The sequence below is a fragment of the Meleagris gallopavo genome, chromosome 3, assembly GCF_000146605.3.
Source record: "Meleagris gallopavo isolate NT-WF06-2002-E0010 breed Aviagen turkey brand Nicholas breeding stock chromosome 3, Turkey_5.1, whole genome shotgun sequence".
Lineage (NCBI taxonomy): Eukaryota > Metazoa > Chordata > Aves > Galliformes > Phasianidae > Meleagris > Meleagris gallopavo.
This window is the reverse complement of record NC_015013.2, coordinates 37,378,748-37,395,712: the sequence shown is the minus strand read 5'-3', so window position 1 is coordinate 37,395,712 and position 16,965 is coordinate 37,378,748. Positions and strand designations below refer to the sequence as shown.

The 16,965-nt window shown below is 37.2% G+C and overlaps 1 protein-coding gene across 1 annotated transcript in view; it reads right to left on the bottom strand.

Annotated features, from left to right (window-relative positions):
* Positions 1-6,743: 6,743 nt before the first annotated feature.
* LOC104910234 (F-box only protein 15) overlaps positions 6,744-16,965 on the bottom strand; it is a 13,408-nt gene continuing 3,186 nt past the window's right edge. Inside the window, exons 2-4 of the mRNA XM_010708699.2 lie at positions 16,795-16,940; positions 11,235-11,359; positions 6,744-8,354 (exon numbers count right to left, since the gene is read on the bottom strand). Of these exons, the coding sequence (XP_010707001.2) occupies positions 8,085-8,354; positions 11,235-11,359; positions 16,795-16,940 (541 nt within the window). The 3' untranslated portion in view covers positions 6,744-8,084. The remainder of the gene's footprint in view (positions 8,355-11,234; positions 11,360-16,794; positions 16,941-16,965) is intronic.

Sequence of the window (16,965 nt, the reverse complement as noted above, 5' to 3'; positions counted from 1 at the left end):
AAGGTTGTGTGCGGTATTTTGTATATATGTATATCAGTATACATAACATTGAAATGAAATATCTCTACATACGAGCTGTCTGGAATGCCAAATGCACAAGGGTAGTAAAAGGTGGTGTGTGCTTCCATGGGACTAGGAAAAAAAAGAAGGAATCAGTAGGAAAAAAAAAACAAAACAAAACAAAACAAAAAAAACCACTCACTGCCTTTAAATCTTATTCAGAAACCTGAGTCCTTGAATAAGACATAAGTTGCAGATTTAATGGAGGCAGCAGGTTATTCACAGCTAGAAAATGTATTATGATTGGATGGAGCTATAAATAAGTTCACGCACCCAGATAGACACATATTGTCTACCTGGGTAAGTATGCCCACATTACATTCTCATAAATGTAATTAAAATCCTGCAAAATCATTAATGAAGGACAAAAGGAGTAAACTGATAACCATTATTCCTGTCTATGAAAGAGGAGAAATTACTGAACTTCAGAGGCACAAGTTGCTGCTACAAATGCCAAATGGTATGCACTATTTTCAGGCAGATTAAGCAGACAAATTTGGTACAGCCTGCTAATACCTGAGAATATACATGAAAAATTAAAAAGAGCAAGAATCAAGCCTGCTTCTATGCCAATACTCAAGTTATCAGTTGTAAACTGTGGTTATTTGCTTAAACCAGATTTTAATAGTCGAGGAAAAAAGCTATCAACACAAATCAGGAAACAAATTTTTCTTTCTCTTACTGAATATAATCCTGCGCAGTTTCACTGTAAGATAACTCATTTCAGCAGAGATACAAGATTACAAAAGACATCTACACCAGAAACTCTTACTTCTGAATTAATAGGAAAGCATAAAGAGCTGAGCTATCGCACCAACTCCAATTTTAATAAATACTTGCATTAATGTCCTATGTAACGTAATCTTTGGTGTGAAGCCTGACTTGCAAATAGGTCTCTTTTGACTTTATATTTGTAGATGATTTCCTCTTTTCACCAAAATATTACTTTTACTCCAAAATTACCACAGGTACAAGGCACAGTAGAAGTCTTAGAGTGCTCTGTGGCAGTAATTTAAAATTCCATATACAATTTTGTCCACATTAATAATTTGAATGTAGCACATTGAACCTAGTAAATGAGAGATCACATTATATAATTACATAATACTTACCTAATCACTGTGAGGAGATGCCAGAAAACAAACCTCCATGTCTCGAGAACAAACAACTTTGTGGCACTGTTGAGTTTCCTTGTCTCCACGTTTCATTTGCTGGATAACAGGAGTTAGGCAAGGTACAACTGTACTCAGCAGGAATCAATAAATTTTTGCATTTGTGTTTTTGAGAAAGAATCCAGTGTTTGCATGCTGACTTTTAATGGAGTGAGCTACATAGAACACTGCAAATTTTATCACATAGCATTTAGAAGAAAAGTTAACGAACTCTCCAATTTCTATGCAGAAGAAAAATTTTATCCAAATGCATAAAAATGGAGCCCAAGTTCTTAAGCTTTGGTCCTTTAGGAATACCAGGTAAACTGGGCCAAAGTCCTACAGTAACAAATTCCTAGAGAGATACAAAAGTTAGTGAAAAATGAAGTCCAAAACAGCTGCCTTCAGCACATGCTTTGTACATATCAAAGTCTGCTTACATGAATTTATCTGTGGGAAACTAACTATGGCTATGTCATTCCCCATCCTTTCCCTTACATTTTCTTATAGTACCTTAATCTCAAGCTTCACCCTCAGTGGTCTCAGACTTGTAACATGCATTATTCCCAATTGACTGAACCAACTATTTCACATCAGATGAATCTTTACACTGCAAAGCATTTCAAATCATTTATTGGACTTAGGACTGTGTGTATAATGTGTATAATTGGTTTATTCCAGATAACACGGAGAGAGATGAAAGAAAAAATGGATTGTTAACACTGGAGTATCATCTGTTTAAGATCCACAGGAGGTAAAATTCAGATGTAAATGTATTGGTCCAAAAACAAAACATTGATCATATCCAGCATCTTAACAATATGTCCATGTAAGCACATCGGTTCCACCTTTTTTTTTTTTTTAAATGTATACATGACTTCAAACTGATACGTTGAGATTAAGAAAGGTATGTCATTCGCTTCTACAACTTACTAAAGATGTATTTTCAATTCAGTGTTCATCACATGTCCAACAGCATGTGAAAGCAGATTAAAAGTTTGAAATAAAAAATTTTTAACTAATGGTATTACTGAATTTCTTATTCATGAAATCTCTTTTCAGGATTGCACAAAATCAGTGTTAGAATATGAAGTTCCACTTTGCCTCACACGTGAGCACACCACTCTTACAAAACTATAGTACAATGATATTAAACATGAAATTTTAGGATCCTTATATATTTGAAGAAAACTAGAATGAAACATGGTGGATATGTGGCGTAACTGCCATTGTTATTCTTCTTCATTATAATTTTACTTACTGCATCATACCAATAGCAAACTTAGAAAAGAATAACTTAGTTTTGGAGTATGTTACGATCTTTCCTTTAAGGTTTCATTAAATATTTTCACTAGGTATATACAAGCATGTCTTATTTTAAAAGAAACTAAAATAAAGGAAGCAGTAATTCAAGATGTTATAAAGAGATCATGAACAAAAACACCCACCATGAATAATCACAAAACAGCACACCAAATTCACTCATTGTTCCCAGATTTTTCTGAAGAGCTTTATCTATTTATTTATTTTATCTTGGTTAAGAAGAAATATTGATGATACTGACACCTCTGATAAGGTAAGCATTTGCTTCAGAGCTTCAAGGGTTTGGTGGTAATGGGGTTTCTGTTCAATAGTTAAATACTTCCTAATTTCTGAGGACTTGACTAACTTATGGTAGTGACTAAACAGAACACTGCACACTACAGAACATTCTTCTCCACCTTGTTTATTTGTTTTGTTTTGTAAGATCTCACCAAGACAGTTGAATCTATCTTTGTGCATGACTAACACAGGATAGGAAAAATTATTAACTTGTATTGTAAGTGACCTGTATGTAGAAAAAAGTAATCTCACCTACTAATAACGTGTGGTCAATATCTGACTCACAAGACCTTCAAAAGGTCCAGAGGACTGATATAGAGAACATGCTCTTAAGCAATAAACAACTTGAGCCTAGGAAGAATAACTTTCCCATTTCGGTTTTCTTCAGAGTGTCTTAAAGCCTTCCAGTTTTCTAGATTATAAAATTTCTACAATTTAAGTAGCGTTAATACAGAGTGATGTTGTTCCTTTTTCACAGACATTCAAAAGAGACACAGCATGCAAAAGACGCCTATGCATTTAAACAAAGTTTAACAGTAAGAATAGAATAAGTGATGCACTGGCAGTATCATAAACATATCCTCTCCACATACAACTCACTAGTTATCCTTGTTGCCATCACATCGCATTTTGATTCATGGTAGATGAAAAAGGCAGGAGACAATGGAATTTAACTTTTCATAGTAATGCCTTTCTAATCCACCACATACAGGAAGACATTAAAACATGCTGTTCTCGTTATAATTTGTAGAAACATTTATCTGTGCAGTTTCTAATACAGGCATATTTGAGCTCAGATTCAGTTTCCACATCTCTGAGCGTCATTACATATTAGCTGAGCAGTACTAACATGTCAGACAGGCAGAAGATCAAATATTTTTCACCTAAATCTCACTCTGTTTGTATGTGCTGAACTATCTGCTACGCTCATACAAGGTGAATTATTGCACAACTTGCTTGATTGTAACTCACTAAGATATGGTAACTTGATTACTTGTCTAAATCCCTAATCTGAGCCAATATTCATCCAATTTAGCTCATGCTGAACTCTACTTTACTTTTTCTCCTTTCTTCATTATTATTTTTGTGTATGTGTTAAGCATCTGATAGGCATGTAATGGAATACAAAGAAACAGCCATTGTCTCAAAAAGCAACCATATGAAGATAATGGACAGAGTTTCAATGAAATCAAGACCGTATCATAAATAGCTAATGGATGAATTCTCATGAGACTCCATCTGGAGCACAGTGTTCAGCTCTGTGGCCTCCAGCACAAAGGAGGATATGGACCTGTTGGAGTGGGTCCACAGGAAGGCCAGAGTGGTGATCAGAGGGGTGGAGCACCTCTCCTATGAAGACAAGCTGAGAGTTAGTGTTGTTCAGTCTGGAGAAGGGAAGGCTCTGGAGGAAACCTCATTGCAGCCTTCCAGTACTAAAAAGGAGTCTACAGGAAAGCTGGAGAGGAACATTCCATCAAGGAATATAGTGACAGGATAAAGCACAATGGTTTTAAACTAAAAAAGAGTAGATTTAGATTAGATATAAGGATGAAATTCTTCATTATGAGGGCAGTGAGGCGCTGGCAAGCTGCCCAGAGAAGCTGTGGTGCCCCATCCCTGGAGGTGCTCAAGGCCAGGTTGGATGGGGCCCTGGACAACCGAGCTAATGGGTGGGGGGCAGCCCTGCATACAGCACGGGGTGGGGCTGGGTGGGATTGGGTGGGCTTTGGGGTCTCCTCCTGCCCAAACCATTCCGTGATTATATGAATGCAAATCAAAACCTTTCTGCTAAACAGAGAAACAGAACAGACAGGAAAAAATACATATCCAGAGACTATCCACCATACAGTTGTTTTATGTGCTAAACCATGCATACAAAACCAAATGAGGAACAGGCATGTACTATGAAAGCAGAGTTGTTTTTTCTAATAGTGATTGCAAAAAGATAGGAAGAAAAAGCAAAACAACTGTAAGGCCAGTTTGAAGAAAAATACTGTAATAATTCCCCTTCTCCATAAATACCTTGGAAACGTATAGCTGCTATTAGTTCCCTGCTGGAAAAAAATGACCGCAGTAAAGAGCAACAACTCCAGAACGGCACTCTTATAATTAAGGGCAATTCTTCAGGTGATATAAACCAACATAGTTGCAGCTTACATTAATGGAAAATCATATAAAGTGCCCAGGAGTATTAATGAATTGTTCACTAAAAACATTTTCTATTACAAGTAACTCTTTCAAAAATAAATACAAAAAAAATCAAGACCATAGAAGCATTTCAGAATACGGCAGATATCTGACAAAAGCAATGACAAACAGTAGGAATAACATTGTGATGTAGTTCTATTAGGGAGAAACTCTTGAAGTAATCTCATAAAAAGCCTTTCATTAAATCACTCTTTCATACTGATTCCTTTCCAATGCAATTTAAGCTCGTTAACTTAATCGAGCACTATTACATGCGCAATAAAATAAACACAAGCACTGTTTTTATGCTTCCCTACCAGGTAAATCACCCTCTTAAAGATATTATAGTTTTGTCTGTTGCGGAGTAGTTAAACACACACATTAAGAAGTTGATAGTGGTTGCCTTTTTTTTTTTTTAATGTGAAGAGGTTGTTCTTAGAAGCACATACAAACAAAATCTTCTAACTTTTTTTTTCCCCTCACTTATGAGTACTTATACATTCACAGAAATGGTCTTCAAATTTGGATTTATGACGCTAAAACAGCTAAATCCTGTCCTCAGTATAAATCATCAACAAAATCATTAAAAGCAGCTGCAACAAATCCTGAAGTATTAGACAAAAATGTCACATTTCATACAGTGTGACCAGCAGCTGTATATTTAGATGATCCAATTTCAACTGATGCCCACTACTTCTCCTGTTCGAATAATTCTTTTATGGGATAAAAATGTTGCACTTGAGTGGGGCGTGCAATCTTTCTGCCATCTTTTGTTACATTTACATAAACTATTTTCTGAAAAACATTTTTGCATTTAACAAAATCTGCCAAAACTCGTTATTTACCAGTAACATTCTAATGAACAGGACATATGCTATTTTACTAGTAGGCTGTATTAGGCAAACGTGTCAAGGTTTTGGTAGCAGGGCTGGCTCTGTGAGCAGAACCCAGCTGTGGCCCCATGTCAGATCAAAGCCAGCCCCTGCCTGCTCCAACAAGGCCCCATCTCTGCCAGAACTGAGCTGGGTAATACTGGGTGTGCTCTGGGAGAGCAGATAAAAGGAAGGGGAAAACTGCTGAGCAAAACCAGCCAGGAGAAGATAGGGTGTGAGAGAAAATGCAAGACAGACATCCCTGCAACCACCAAGGTCAGTGCAGGAGGAGTGGAGGAGGTGCTGTGCAACAAAGCTCTTTTTTGCTTTTGCAATTTTATGTGTTCTTGCATAAGTTTTACTCACCATCTTTCTTTTTACCTTTGTTGAGACAGAAAAAAACAAAGGAAAACATCAGAATAGAGCGGGTCAGAGGTAAAACTGCAAGCATTCCTTTTTCATAGTAAAACAGCTGGTTAATCCCTTTTGACTTAGAACACCTCTGGGACATCCAATTCAAAATTTAGTATTTTGTACTAATCTCAGTTCAGAGAACAGGAGGTCACAACAGCAGACCCAAAATTAATTAAACAAAAAAGAACAGGATTCTTCATTTTGGGTTATAATATAAATGTTGACTGAAACCCTTTACTAATACCAAAAACCATGGAGTCACAGAGAGCATCCAGAGAAGGGTTATGAAGATGGTGAAGGGTCTAGAGGACAAGATGTATGAGGAGAAGCTGACGTCCCTGTGTTGGGTCAGCCCAGAGCAGAAGAGCTGAGGGGAGGCCTGATGGTGGCTGCAGCTCCTCACAGAGAGCGGAGGGGCAGCGCTGAGCTCTGCTCTGTGTGACAGTGACAGGGCCTGAGGGAACGGCTGGGGGTTAAGGAAAGGGTCTGCACCACAGGGCCGTGAGCATGGAATGGGCTGCCCAAAGCAGTGGACACAGCACCAAGCATTCTGGTGTTCAAGAAGAGTTTGGACATTGCTGTCAGGAATAGGGTTTGAATTTTGGGTGGTGCTGTGTGGAGCCAGGAATAGGACTCAATGATCCTTTTGTGGGACCCTTCCAACTGAGGACGTTCCATGGTTCTGTAGTTCCAGGTGCATAGCTGAAGCTCCTTGCAGCCCACAGTAGAGCAGGCTGTCCTCCTGCAGCCCATAGGCAGGCACTACTACACAAAGTAGATCTCCACAGGTAGCCCATGGAGGAGCCCACAGTGTAGCAGTGAACGAGGCCTAAAGGAAATAAAGCCCACGGAGAGCCTCCACTGGAACAGTACCAGGCCAGAGCTGCAGCCCACGGAGAAGAGTCCAGGATGGGACAGGAGGGCTGGGAAACTGCTGCCAACAGAGACCCAGATGAAGCAGTGCTTGGAGAGCTGCAGCCTGGGGGAGGCCCACACAGGATCAGTTCAGGAAGGATAGCATCCTGTGGGATGGACCACAGTTGGAGCAGGCATAGAGAGAGTGACAACAGAGGAGTGGCAGAGAAAGCACTACAGACTGACTGCCCCAGACTGCCCCTCTTCTCTATTGTCCTGCGTAGCACAAGGGGTAGAGGTAGAAGGAGCAGGTGTGGAGGGAGAAGGTATTTTTAGTTTGCTTTTAGATCTTGCTGCTTTAGTCTGCTAGCAGTGGACAATAAATTACACTCATCTCCCTATTCAGAGTCCTTTCTGCCCATGATAGTAACTGGTGAGAGATCTCTCTGTCTTTAACCCATGAGGTTCTTCAACAGAACGGGGGAAAAAAGAGGGAGTGAGAGAGTGGCTTGGTAGACCTTAACTACCTATCAGTGTGAAACCACCACGGAGGCATAACGGTGAATGCTCTCAAATCCAGTGCATCTTATAATAAGGCAGAGCTTCTTCACAGTATGGCACTCACAAGAAGTAATTTATTAACTATGCTCAAGGGTGTCTATAAAAAAAAATTATTCCTAAAAATATTTTCAGTGTGTACAGTACCAGCAACAGGCTAACAATGAGATGTTGAACAGGAAAAAAAAAAACCCACAATTTCTATCAATATCCTTTTCAATTTATCCAATGTCAATTAACAAACGTACACAATTTTACTTGTTAATGAAAAGCCAGAAGTGCAAAACTTGCAAATAGTATTACCCATTCACATTAAATTTTAAACATGAAATACATAGGATTCACTTTATTATTATTATTTTAAAGCAAGGAAAGCAACAATATATCAGTACTTTGTTCCATACCAATTATTAACCTTTTCAGTGCTTATGTAAAGAATGAGACTGACTATGAAATACTCTTTGGTTTCTTCCAACCACACCAACTCAGCACAGACTTTGCCTTCTGAATCTGCATAGACTGTGGTATAGATATGACCCATGTAATCATAAAGGTTGGACACTTTGGAAGAGAGTTCCATGCAAACTGGGGCACTGAAGCACCAGAAGGGTTTTTGAGTTTCATCCAAGACAGTAACATCCATCATGTAAGAGTCCTACAAACAAGAGCAGAAGAGATTACTTTCCTACACCAAGGCACAGTAAACAGCTCTATCCCTGATTTTAGGGAGAAATACAAAGGTTTCAGCAGACAGCAAGTTTTGGAATGAAGGAAAAAAAATTCAAAATATGACTGATAATCTTTCATTGACTACTACAAACCAAGGTACGTACTTAGAGATTTCTTACAGAAATCAAATTTGCATCATACAAACATCAAAAAAACTCTTGCACTGCCACCCTAAATCAGATGTTATTTCTTGAAGACTTTTTAAGCCTTTAAAATCTGAGGTTCAAAAAGGGATAGTCCTTTCAATGTGAGAAATAAACTTAAGTTTAAACTGAAGTCTCAACTTCCATGAATGAAGCAATCCTTGCAAAAACACATAAGGAAACCACCCTTCAGGCAGCCAACACACACAATTACTCTATTTGCCAGCTATAAAGGAAAGGCCACTTTCTCAATGGCTGCAAGCATCAATTCCCAAAAAGGTATTATTTTAATACATTGTTCTGCCCTCCAAATAATTCTTCCTGCTAAAAATTTTTTGAAAATATTTCCTTAGAACACTACACAGTTACATCACTTTCTAAGGCTAAAATCAGGATGCCAATTCTGGGGCACTTGAAAAAATGAAGGTTTTACATATGTGCACACAGCACACAGGTTGTTTATCATTGTTACTATCAGTTGTTACCTATTCTCAGCAGTTCTGAATCATTAAAGTGAATCGGCCTGTCTTAATTACATTGTAAATATGCATTACTTCCAGAAGCATCATTTGTTCCAAAAGCATAACCAACACAACACTGCACATTCCATGTCAAGAAATAACTTGGAATGCTTTATTTTTCAGTACTATATAGCTGTGTTTCTGTTGCTTTAACAATTTCTTCAGTGTTACTGTAATTCAAACAAACAAACACGGAGTAGATGGCAAAACCTTAAATGACATATAAAGCTTCCTTAAGCTTGTTAATATAGACTACACTGAGAAATATACAATTCAAACTAAATTTGATGATCATTTAATAACTTATATTAGGTATAAATGCACTTGACACACAGTAGTCTTAAGTGAATCCTAGGGAAAAATACGTACTGTAAGAGACCCACCTCCCCACTGAGATGGTATCAGCAGCATTCAAGTCACTGTTAGCGGAGCGAGTTTTTGCTCTTACCTGTATAAAATCTGGTGGATATTTCACACAGCGGCTCTGTGTTTACAATTGCTACTGAGCTAAAGAGGAGGCTCAGAAGATACAGTATCTTCTGAAGGCATGGCTTAGAGACAGGAATGGTAGGTCAGGTTGGTCCTGGGACTTGATAATCTCAAAGGTCTTTTGCAATTGGATGGTTCTGCAGTTCTAAGAATTACTATTTTCTAATCTGACACTTTACATTTCAAAGACCAAATGTGAAAAGTAAAGCAGAGTGACCCTGACCATTGGTAGCTCTTCTTTCTCCATGCATTCTGAAGCAATTCAATAACTTGTTTTTGAAACAAATATCCAGAAGTGCCAAAGAAAGCTTTCTTTCTTTCTTAGAATATCAGCTAAACTTCAAATAAATTCAAAATAGTGTCATACTCTGCTCTGGTCGCTGATTTTATTTGGCCTTCACTTGTTTTAATAATTTTAGAGATTTATGTTAAAAGACAAATTGAATTCTACCCACAGCTATGTGTCAACATGAGCATAAAATGAGGCATATAAAAAAAGACTGATACTTTTTTCCTAAAAACAAATATTCAGAATAACTTATGCTGCAAACACAAAGGACAGAATTGTCTTAAGAAATATTTCCTTAGCTAGAATTCCTTCTACTATAACATACAGTATTCTTATTAACATCAAGGGGAGAAGGATTTGTTCTTTTGAAAACACTTAATTCAAAACAGTTTGGTACAAACTGAGGGGAAAATATGCAACTGAACATCACAGTCACCATGTAAACAAGGAAAAAAACTGCTACAAATAATTAGAAAGAAAAGACTGGATGGAAACTCTAATTCAAGCTCAATTTTAGTTAATCTTCTCAACAGATACACATTGGTTACTATGTTTTAAGATAAAGTTTATATTCTTCATTGCACAGGAAAGCTGCTTGACATAAACAGTGGTTTATGTTAAAGCCTATGAATAAACCACTATGCTATCAAACTTTGTGCTTCATCCCACTTTATGCAGGATTAGGAGAAGAGCAGTTTTATTAATTGTTTTACTCTTTTCAAAGTAAATGTCAAAACTGAAATAAAATGTTGAACAAAATTTTTTTATAGTAGGACTTGCAGGAATTTTGGTACTTCTGAAATTTCAAGCAGCTCAAGTACATTTAGAAATGTGTGCCTGCACTACTGCAAAGTCTACAGGAACTACTCTTGATCTTTCTTCAAAACCGTTCTTTTAGGAATTTTATACAAGAAAACAAATGAGGAGTCCTCTATAATACAGTCTTTTAATCCAGCTGATCCCATTTGCATGACTCAAGAGCTAAATTCTGACTGAACGCAGGCTGTATTTTCTGCCCGTGTCCACTGGCGTTTCAGTATTCTTCAAAAGTTTCTAACTTTCATTGCACGTACATGCTATAACATAACTGCCCAGCATTTCCCCAAGGTTCAAGATTTATTACTTACAAGGAAAAAGAAAGGCATTTGCATATCTGCAGTGCCTTGCTGGTCCAATGCTTCCAAACAGTGCTAGTCAGACACTGCATCTTTGTTGTGTCAAAAGCATTGCAGTCATCAGCAAACATGCATAATGAGTCTATTCTCTAAACCAGAATTTTTTTAATAATGTCATACTTAGAACGTATATACATAATTCTATTTAGAGATGAACATTTCCAGAAATGAGAAGTATTTCTGACTGACCTTTACAATGCCTTTAAAGGCAGTTGTTTCCCAGGATAAGCCAACTGTCCCAATAAGAGGTATGTGCTTTGTATTATCCTTTAAGCTTACAACTGTGAGCTTCAAATATCCATTTTCAATGTCACCTGAAAATATTAACACACATAATATTATACTTCCACAAATAAAACCAAATCAAATACACTGTAAATATTTTTCTTCTCTCCCTACTTCCCACTGTGTCTTTAGTTGCCACATGCTCACCTGTAAAGCAACTCAGACATACACCACCAGCTAACTACCCAGCACATCACAGAGAATTTAAGTCACAATTCAGAGCTTTGATGCCATGATCCAAAGTAGAAACAGCAGCTAAAAAAAATGTTGAGTTTACAAATCTGATGGCTACCTAAAGGAGTTATGCAAGATGCAAGGAATACACTTTAATATTTCAGTCATGTGCAGCAAGTGCCTCCAACACTGCCTGCCCCCAGAAGTCAAGGTCAACATGTAATACATGAAATAAATGATTAAATATCTTCCCTTCATTTTTGTTTACTATTATTTCTCTGCTTCCTGAAAAGCAGGAAACACAGCTACCAAACACAGCACTCCATGTGTGGCCTCATTAGAGCAGAGAAGAGGGTCACCTCCCTCCATCTGCTGGCAATGCTTTGATTAATGCAACCTAGGATACCATTAGCCTTCTTAGCAAGAAGGGCATATTGCTGCCTTATGTTCAGCTTGGTGCCCACGAGGACCCTCAGGTTATTTTCTGTAAAGCTGCTTGGTGGCATCCAGTAAGTACTGATGCCTGGAATCACGTGCAAAGCTTCACATTTCTTGAACTTCATGAGGTTTCCATCAGCGCATTTTTCCAGCCTGTTGAGGTTCTTCTGGATCGCAGTACAATGACCAAAGAAAGATCTGTCACTCCACCCTAGTTTTCTGTCATTAGCAAGCTTCTAAGGAAACACTCTGACCCACTGCTAGATCATTTTTAAAGATATTTAATAAGACTGAAACCCATACTGATCACTGTGTTGTGTTGTCCCACTACTGACTCCCAGCTAGACTTTGTGCCATGGACTACCATCCTGTGGGCCTGACCATTTAGCCAGGGCATGTCTCCAGGCCAAATGCATCACTCCTCACAAGACATCCATTATCCTTGTAGTGAAGCCCCATTAGACAACTCAAAGAGGAAAAACAAGCAGAATTCCCTTCCAGGTTCCAGTTCAACACGAAAAAAAAAAAAAAATGCGTTAAGTATACCTGGTAGCTACCCAAGTGATTCAGTTCCCAACTTCAGTAAATCAAATCCAATGACAAGATTTCATTCAAGATAAATATTCAGGCTCTACAGAGTGAACATTAAAAGCCTGCACTTAAAGATGAGTTTTTATAAAGGAAATGTAAAATAACATCAGTCAACAAGCATTTTTTGAAAGAGCTACTCAGTTATCCACAATTCAGATTTAAACAGAAGCAGCCATTCTTCTCACAGACAGACTGAAAAAAATATACCACTAATAAATTAATGAAGCCCAGGATATTGCTACTGTTGCACAACATTTATAACCTGGAGTACTGCATTGCTAGATAGGCCAATTGGGTAGGGTGTAACTTAGTAATTCCCTGTTGCAGACACATCTCAACTACAAACCAAGTTGGGAAGAGGCAGCACAGAACAGGAATCTGAATGTTGACACAGATGGGTCATTTCATTCAATTTTATAACTTTTTTTTTTTTTTAAGGTATAAAAGTTCCATCCCTATGCTCATAGCCATAAGAAAGAAAATGTACTACTAGAAGCTATCAAGTAGTCAAAGTGTTAAGTACATCACCTTCCTCATCCCAATCAGGTAAGAAAGGAAACAAAAAGCAGAGCAAGGAATATTAAACATATCCAGGGGAACATGGAGAAAACAAGTAAGACAGTGCCCTCTTAAAACTGATCTATCATTTGTTTCATTGGCCCTCTCATAAAAATCGTAGTTCAGTTTATGCAAGACAGGTATAGCAGCTGAGCAGTCTTTTAGTCAGTACAGGTTATAGGGCACAAGTAATTCCAAATAAAGAGAATACCAACATAGAGAACATATATCGTGTAGTCAAATCTCAGGGAAAGAAAGAAATAACTCAGTAGTTGGCCAAGTGAGTTTGTTAACCATGTCTTAATTGTAAGTGATGACTTAACTGTTATTTTCATAGACAATGCTGTGCTTCACCAATTCTGGTGGCCATAACATGCCTTATAGAGCTGAAATAACTTAAATTTGCAAATTAATCCTCAAGAGAAAAAATTCCAAACACACAATGCGATGCTTTACAAACAAATCTTACAAGCACTCTAAACACACACAAAAAAAACACCTCATTACATTTTCAAGGCATAACACATCAAGTGACAATGAGCATTAATAAACTACAAACCTGAAGCTTAGGCCACCATAGGGCTACAAAGCTATCCTTGAAGAGTTGAAGAGCTAGGTAAATGCATTTCAAGAATGTTTATTTAAAAGCTAGATGAACTATTTATGATTTTTGGATGAGTCAGATGTAAAAGTTTGTGACAGGTTTCTGAAAACAAGGGAAGTTTTCTAATACATTCAATTTGAAATCTTTTAGCATATCCTCCTACAGTATCTGTCAACAGTAACGTATTAGCGATTCTGTTTAAACATAAGGAAACAAAATAAAATGCTAAACAACAGCCAAAACAGGGTGCTGAAAAAGCTAGCTACTGCAGCACAAGTATGAAATTAAAAAAAAAAAAAAACTGAAGTCACACTTAGTCCATCCGCACGGTTCAGTGAAGTGTAATATAACTTTTTTTAATTTAATGCTATGAATTTTGCAGAAAGAATTGAACACAGAGAAGCAAGAATGAACACAGCATTATTGGATACTAATGAAAAACTGATAAATAAAGCAATTAGAACAAATAAAACAGTTATTCTGCGGAATAACAAATGGACATACTTGGTAACCCAGCAGTGTCTACAGCTTCACAATGTAAAAAAAAGTAATTACGTCAAACTTCAGTATAACATCTGAAAAATGTTCTGTGCTTCAGGTCGTAAAAACTGCCTTTAGCACATCATATTCATAATTTTAAGATAAGAGTGGATGGGTAGAGAATTTTAAGACAACACAAGACTTCTCACTATGTTGGAATCCTCCATGCTTCAGAATCATCCCATGGAAGTAGAAATGACTGTTGTTAAAAAGAACCTAAAAAACAAAATTCAAACCATGAAATACATGGACTAACCTACATTTTCTGAAGCACCACCTTAACTAGAAAGAGCAAAAAGAAAGACAACAAATCACTGTGAAGCTATGTTACAGCAGAGAGCCATAAACAGCCTCACTACATTATTTTCAAACAGAAACTAAGGAGGAAACCAAGCATTTTCCAAAAGGAATTACTGTACAACTACATGGAAGATGTCAGATGAGCTTATTTGCCTGCAGAACCACAGCTTCAGCTGGCTGATATCCTCTGAGAGCAGAATGGAGTGACTTCTTCATGCATTTAAAGGACACAAAGTCAAAATAGACAAGAAAATACTGGTGATCATAAAACATCCTCTAACTATCAAAGTTAGATGGGATCAAAACTTCAGCTCCTTTCTTTATAGCTTCTTATAACTTCTAAGCAGCAAAAAAGTGATACCAATAAAGTAGGTGTGCCACATATTGCTTTATCTTTTGCAGCTGGACAGCCAGGAGCCTCAAGTTTTCATTTTAGACAATAAAGCATGGCATTTACTTCAGAAACAAGCAAACAAAAATTTAGAAAAACCACCACCCACATTCCCTGGCCAATTCACAAAAAAAAAAAAAATCTTCTAAAGGTATAAAGAAAACTCCTGTAATAATAGCATCTCAGTAGAGATTTCTACTGCTACATGGAATACAAATTCACTGATGTTTAATCTTCCTCATGTTTCTTTATTTCAAGCTCAGACCTTTTAAGGAATCTGAAAATGTATACGTTTCAAATGTTTCAAATTCAAAGGACTACAACACTGCATGCTACATAAAAGCCTTTAGCCTAAATTTGAGTTCTTCCAACACAGTAGAACAGTCAAGCCTGATAACAGTGCCCTCTGCTGTCTTCTTTAAACACAGTATTTTCAGAAATCAACAGAAGGCTTGTTGGTACTCCTATTAGAAAAACAGTAAGAAGTAATAATTAATTCATGGTGTTTCATACTTTAAGATCTGAGATTTATGAAAAACGATTTTAAGCTTGACTAAGTAATTATCTTCTGCATTTTAAATCAATACATTTGCTTTGTGGGCTAGGGAAAGGACGAGATTAGACAGGACCTTACATTTAAAAAGAAAAAGATGGCAGAAAAAGATAATTTTATGCAATAAACGAGCTAGTATTTATATTTTCTGCAGTTTCACTGTTCATGCATTTATCACTGGAGAGTTCAGTGGGCATATTATATCGTTAATGCTTAGCTTTAACAAGTTACAGTATTTACTTACAAACATGCATATATATATAAATACTTCGTAGGAACTGTCTTCAAGAAAAACACATCTCTGGCCAGCTTCACAGAATCTGTTGGCACTGTTGTAACTGAATAATATGCAGGATGGAAAAATAAACAGAAAGGGGCTCTGTCACCATATTAACTTATACTGTGAATGAAAGATGCCAGCAGAAGAGATCTTTGCTGGTAAAGTCTACTCAGGAATGTAACAGTCATTCCAGGAGGATTCTTAGAGAGCCACTTGTTCCCAGAGACTCCTGCTGCTCTGTCAAACAGTTGTGTAGCTGTAGGCAGGGCAGTGTTAAAGCCAAGCCAAAAGAAAGATTATCCATGTGGTTTTGCAAAACTTCAGTGAATTATTAAGTTGGGTTGTACATAAACAACCCTATTAAAAGAAAAAAAAAAAGAATTGAGAAATACAATATAGTTAAAAATAATCAAGGAAATTTTTAATACACACACACACAACAAAAAAAAAAGAATGGCAGAATGGACAAACTTAAGCTGACCTATATAAAAGCTGTAAATCTTTAAGTCTGAAGTATATCTTATAAATACATTTACATATGCATCCTTCCATGTACCTACAGTCTGATTGAAAAGAATTCTACAGAAGTGTGTCTCCAGAGTGTCTGAGAAAAACCTCATTGTCACAGAATCACAGAATCGTAGGGGTTGGAAGGGACCTCCAGAGATCAAGTCCAACCCCACTGACAAAGCAGGTTCCCTACACCAGGTCGCACAAGTAGGTCCCTTATATTGTAAGAATAAGCAAGAACATCAACCTGAGCAAAAAGCTGTGCCACTGCACTGAACCAAATGAAAGTATCCTGATCATCTACAGGATGTACAGCTCAGGCCCGACATTATGTTAATGTAATAGCAGACAGACTTCACACAGAGCAAGCTTACAAAACCTTATGAAACACCATGCAAATATAAAGAAATAATGCAACAAAAAATTATAGCTTGCTCTAAAACCAGAGGCAAACTGAATATAAGAGAGAAAGCATAACAGTAGAGATAATTTTATAAACAGACATTACTGTTCTGTGAACACAACCTTTTCTGCAGAAGAGACTCTTGAATGTTCCACACATGTAAGTATGCTTTCCACTGTGCATATCAAGATGTAGGTCATAGTCATGCAGTCCATATTCTGGGTCAATATCATCCAGCACAGGTTTATCAGGTGGAAGAACGTACTGACTTTTAAATTAAAAAAAAAAAAGAA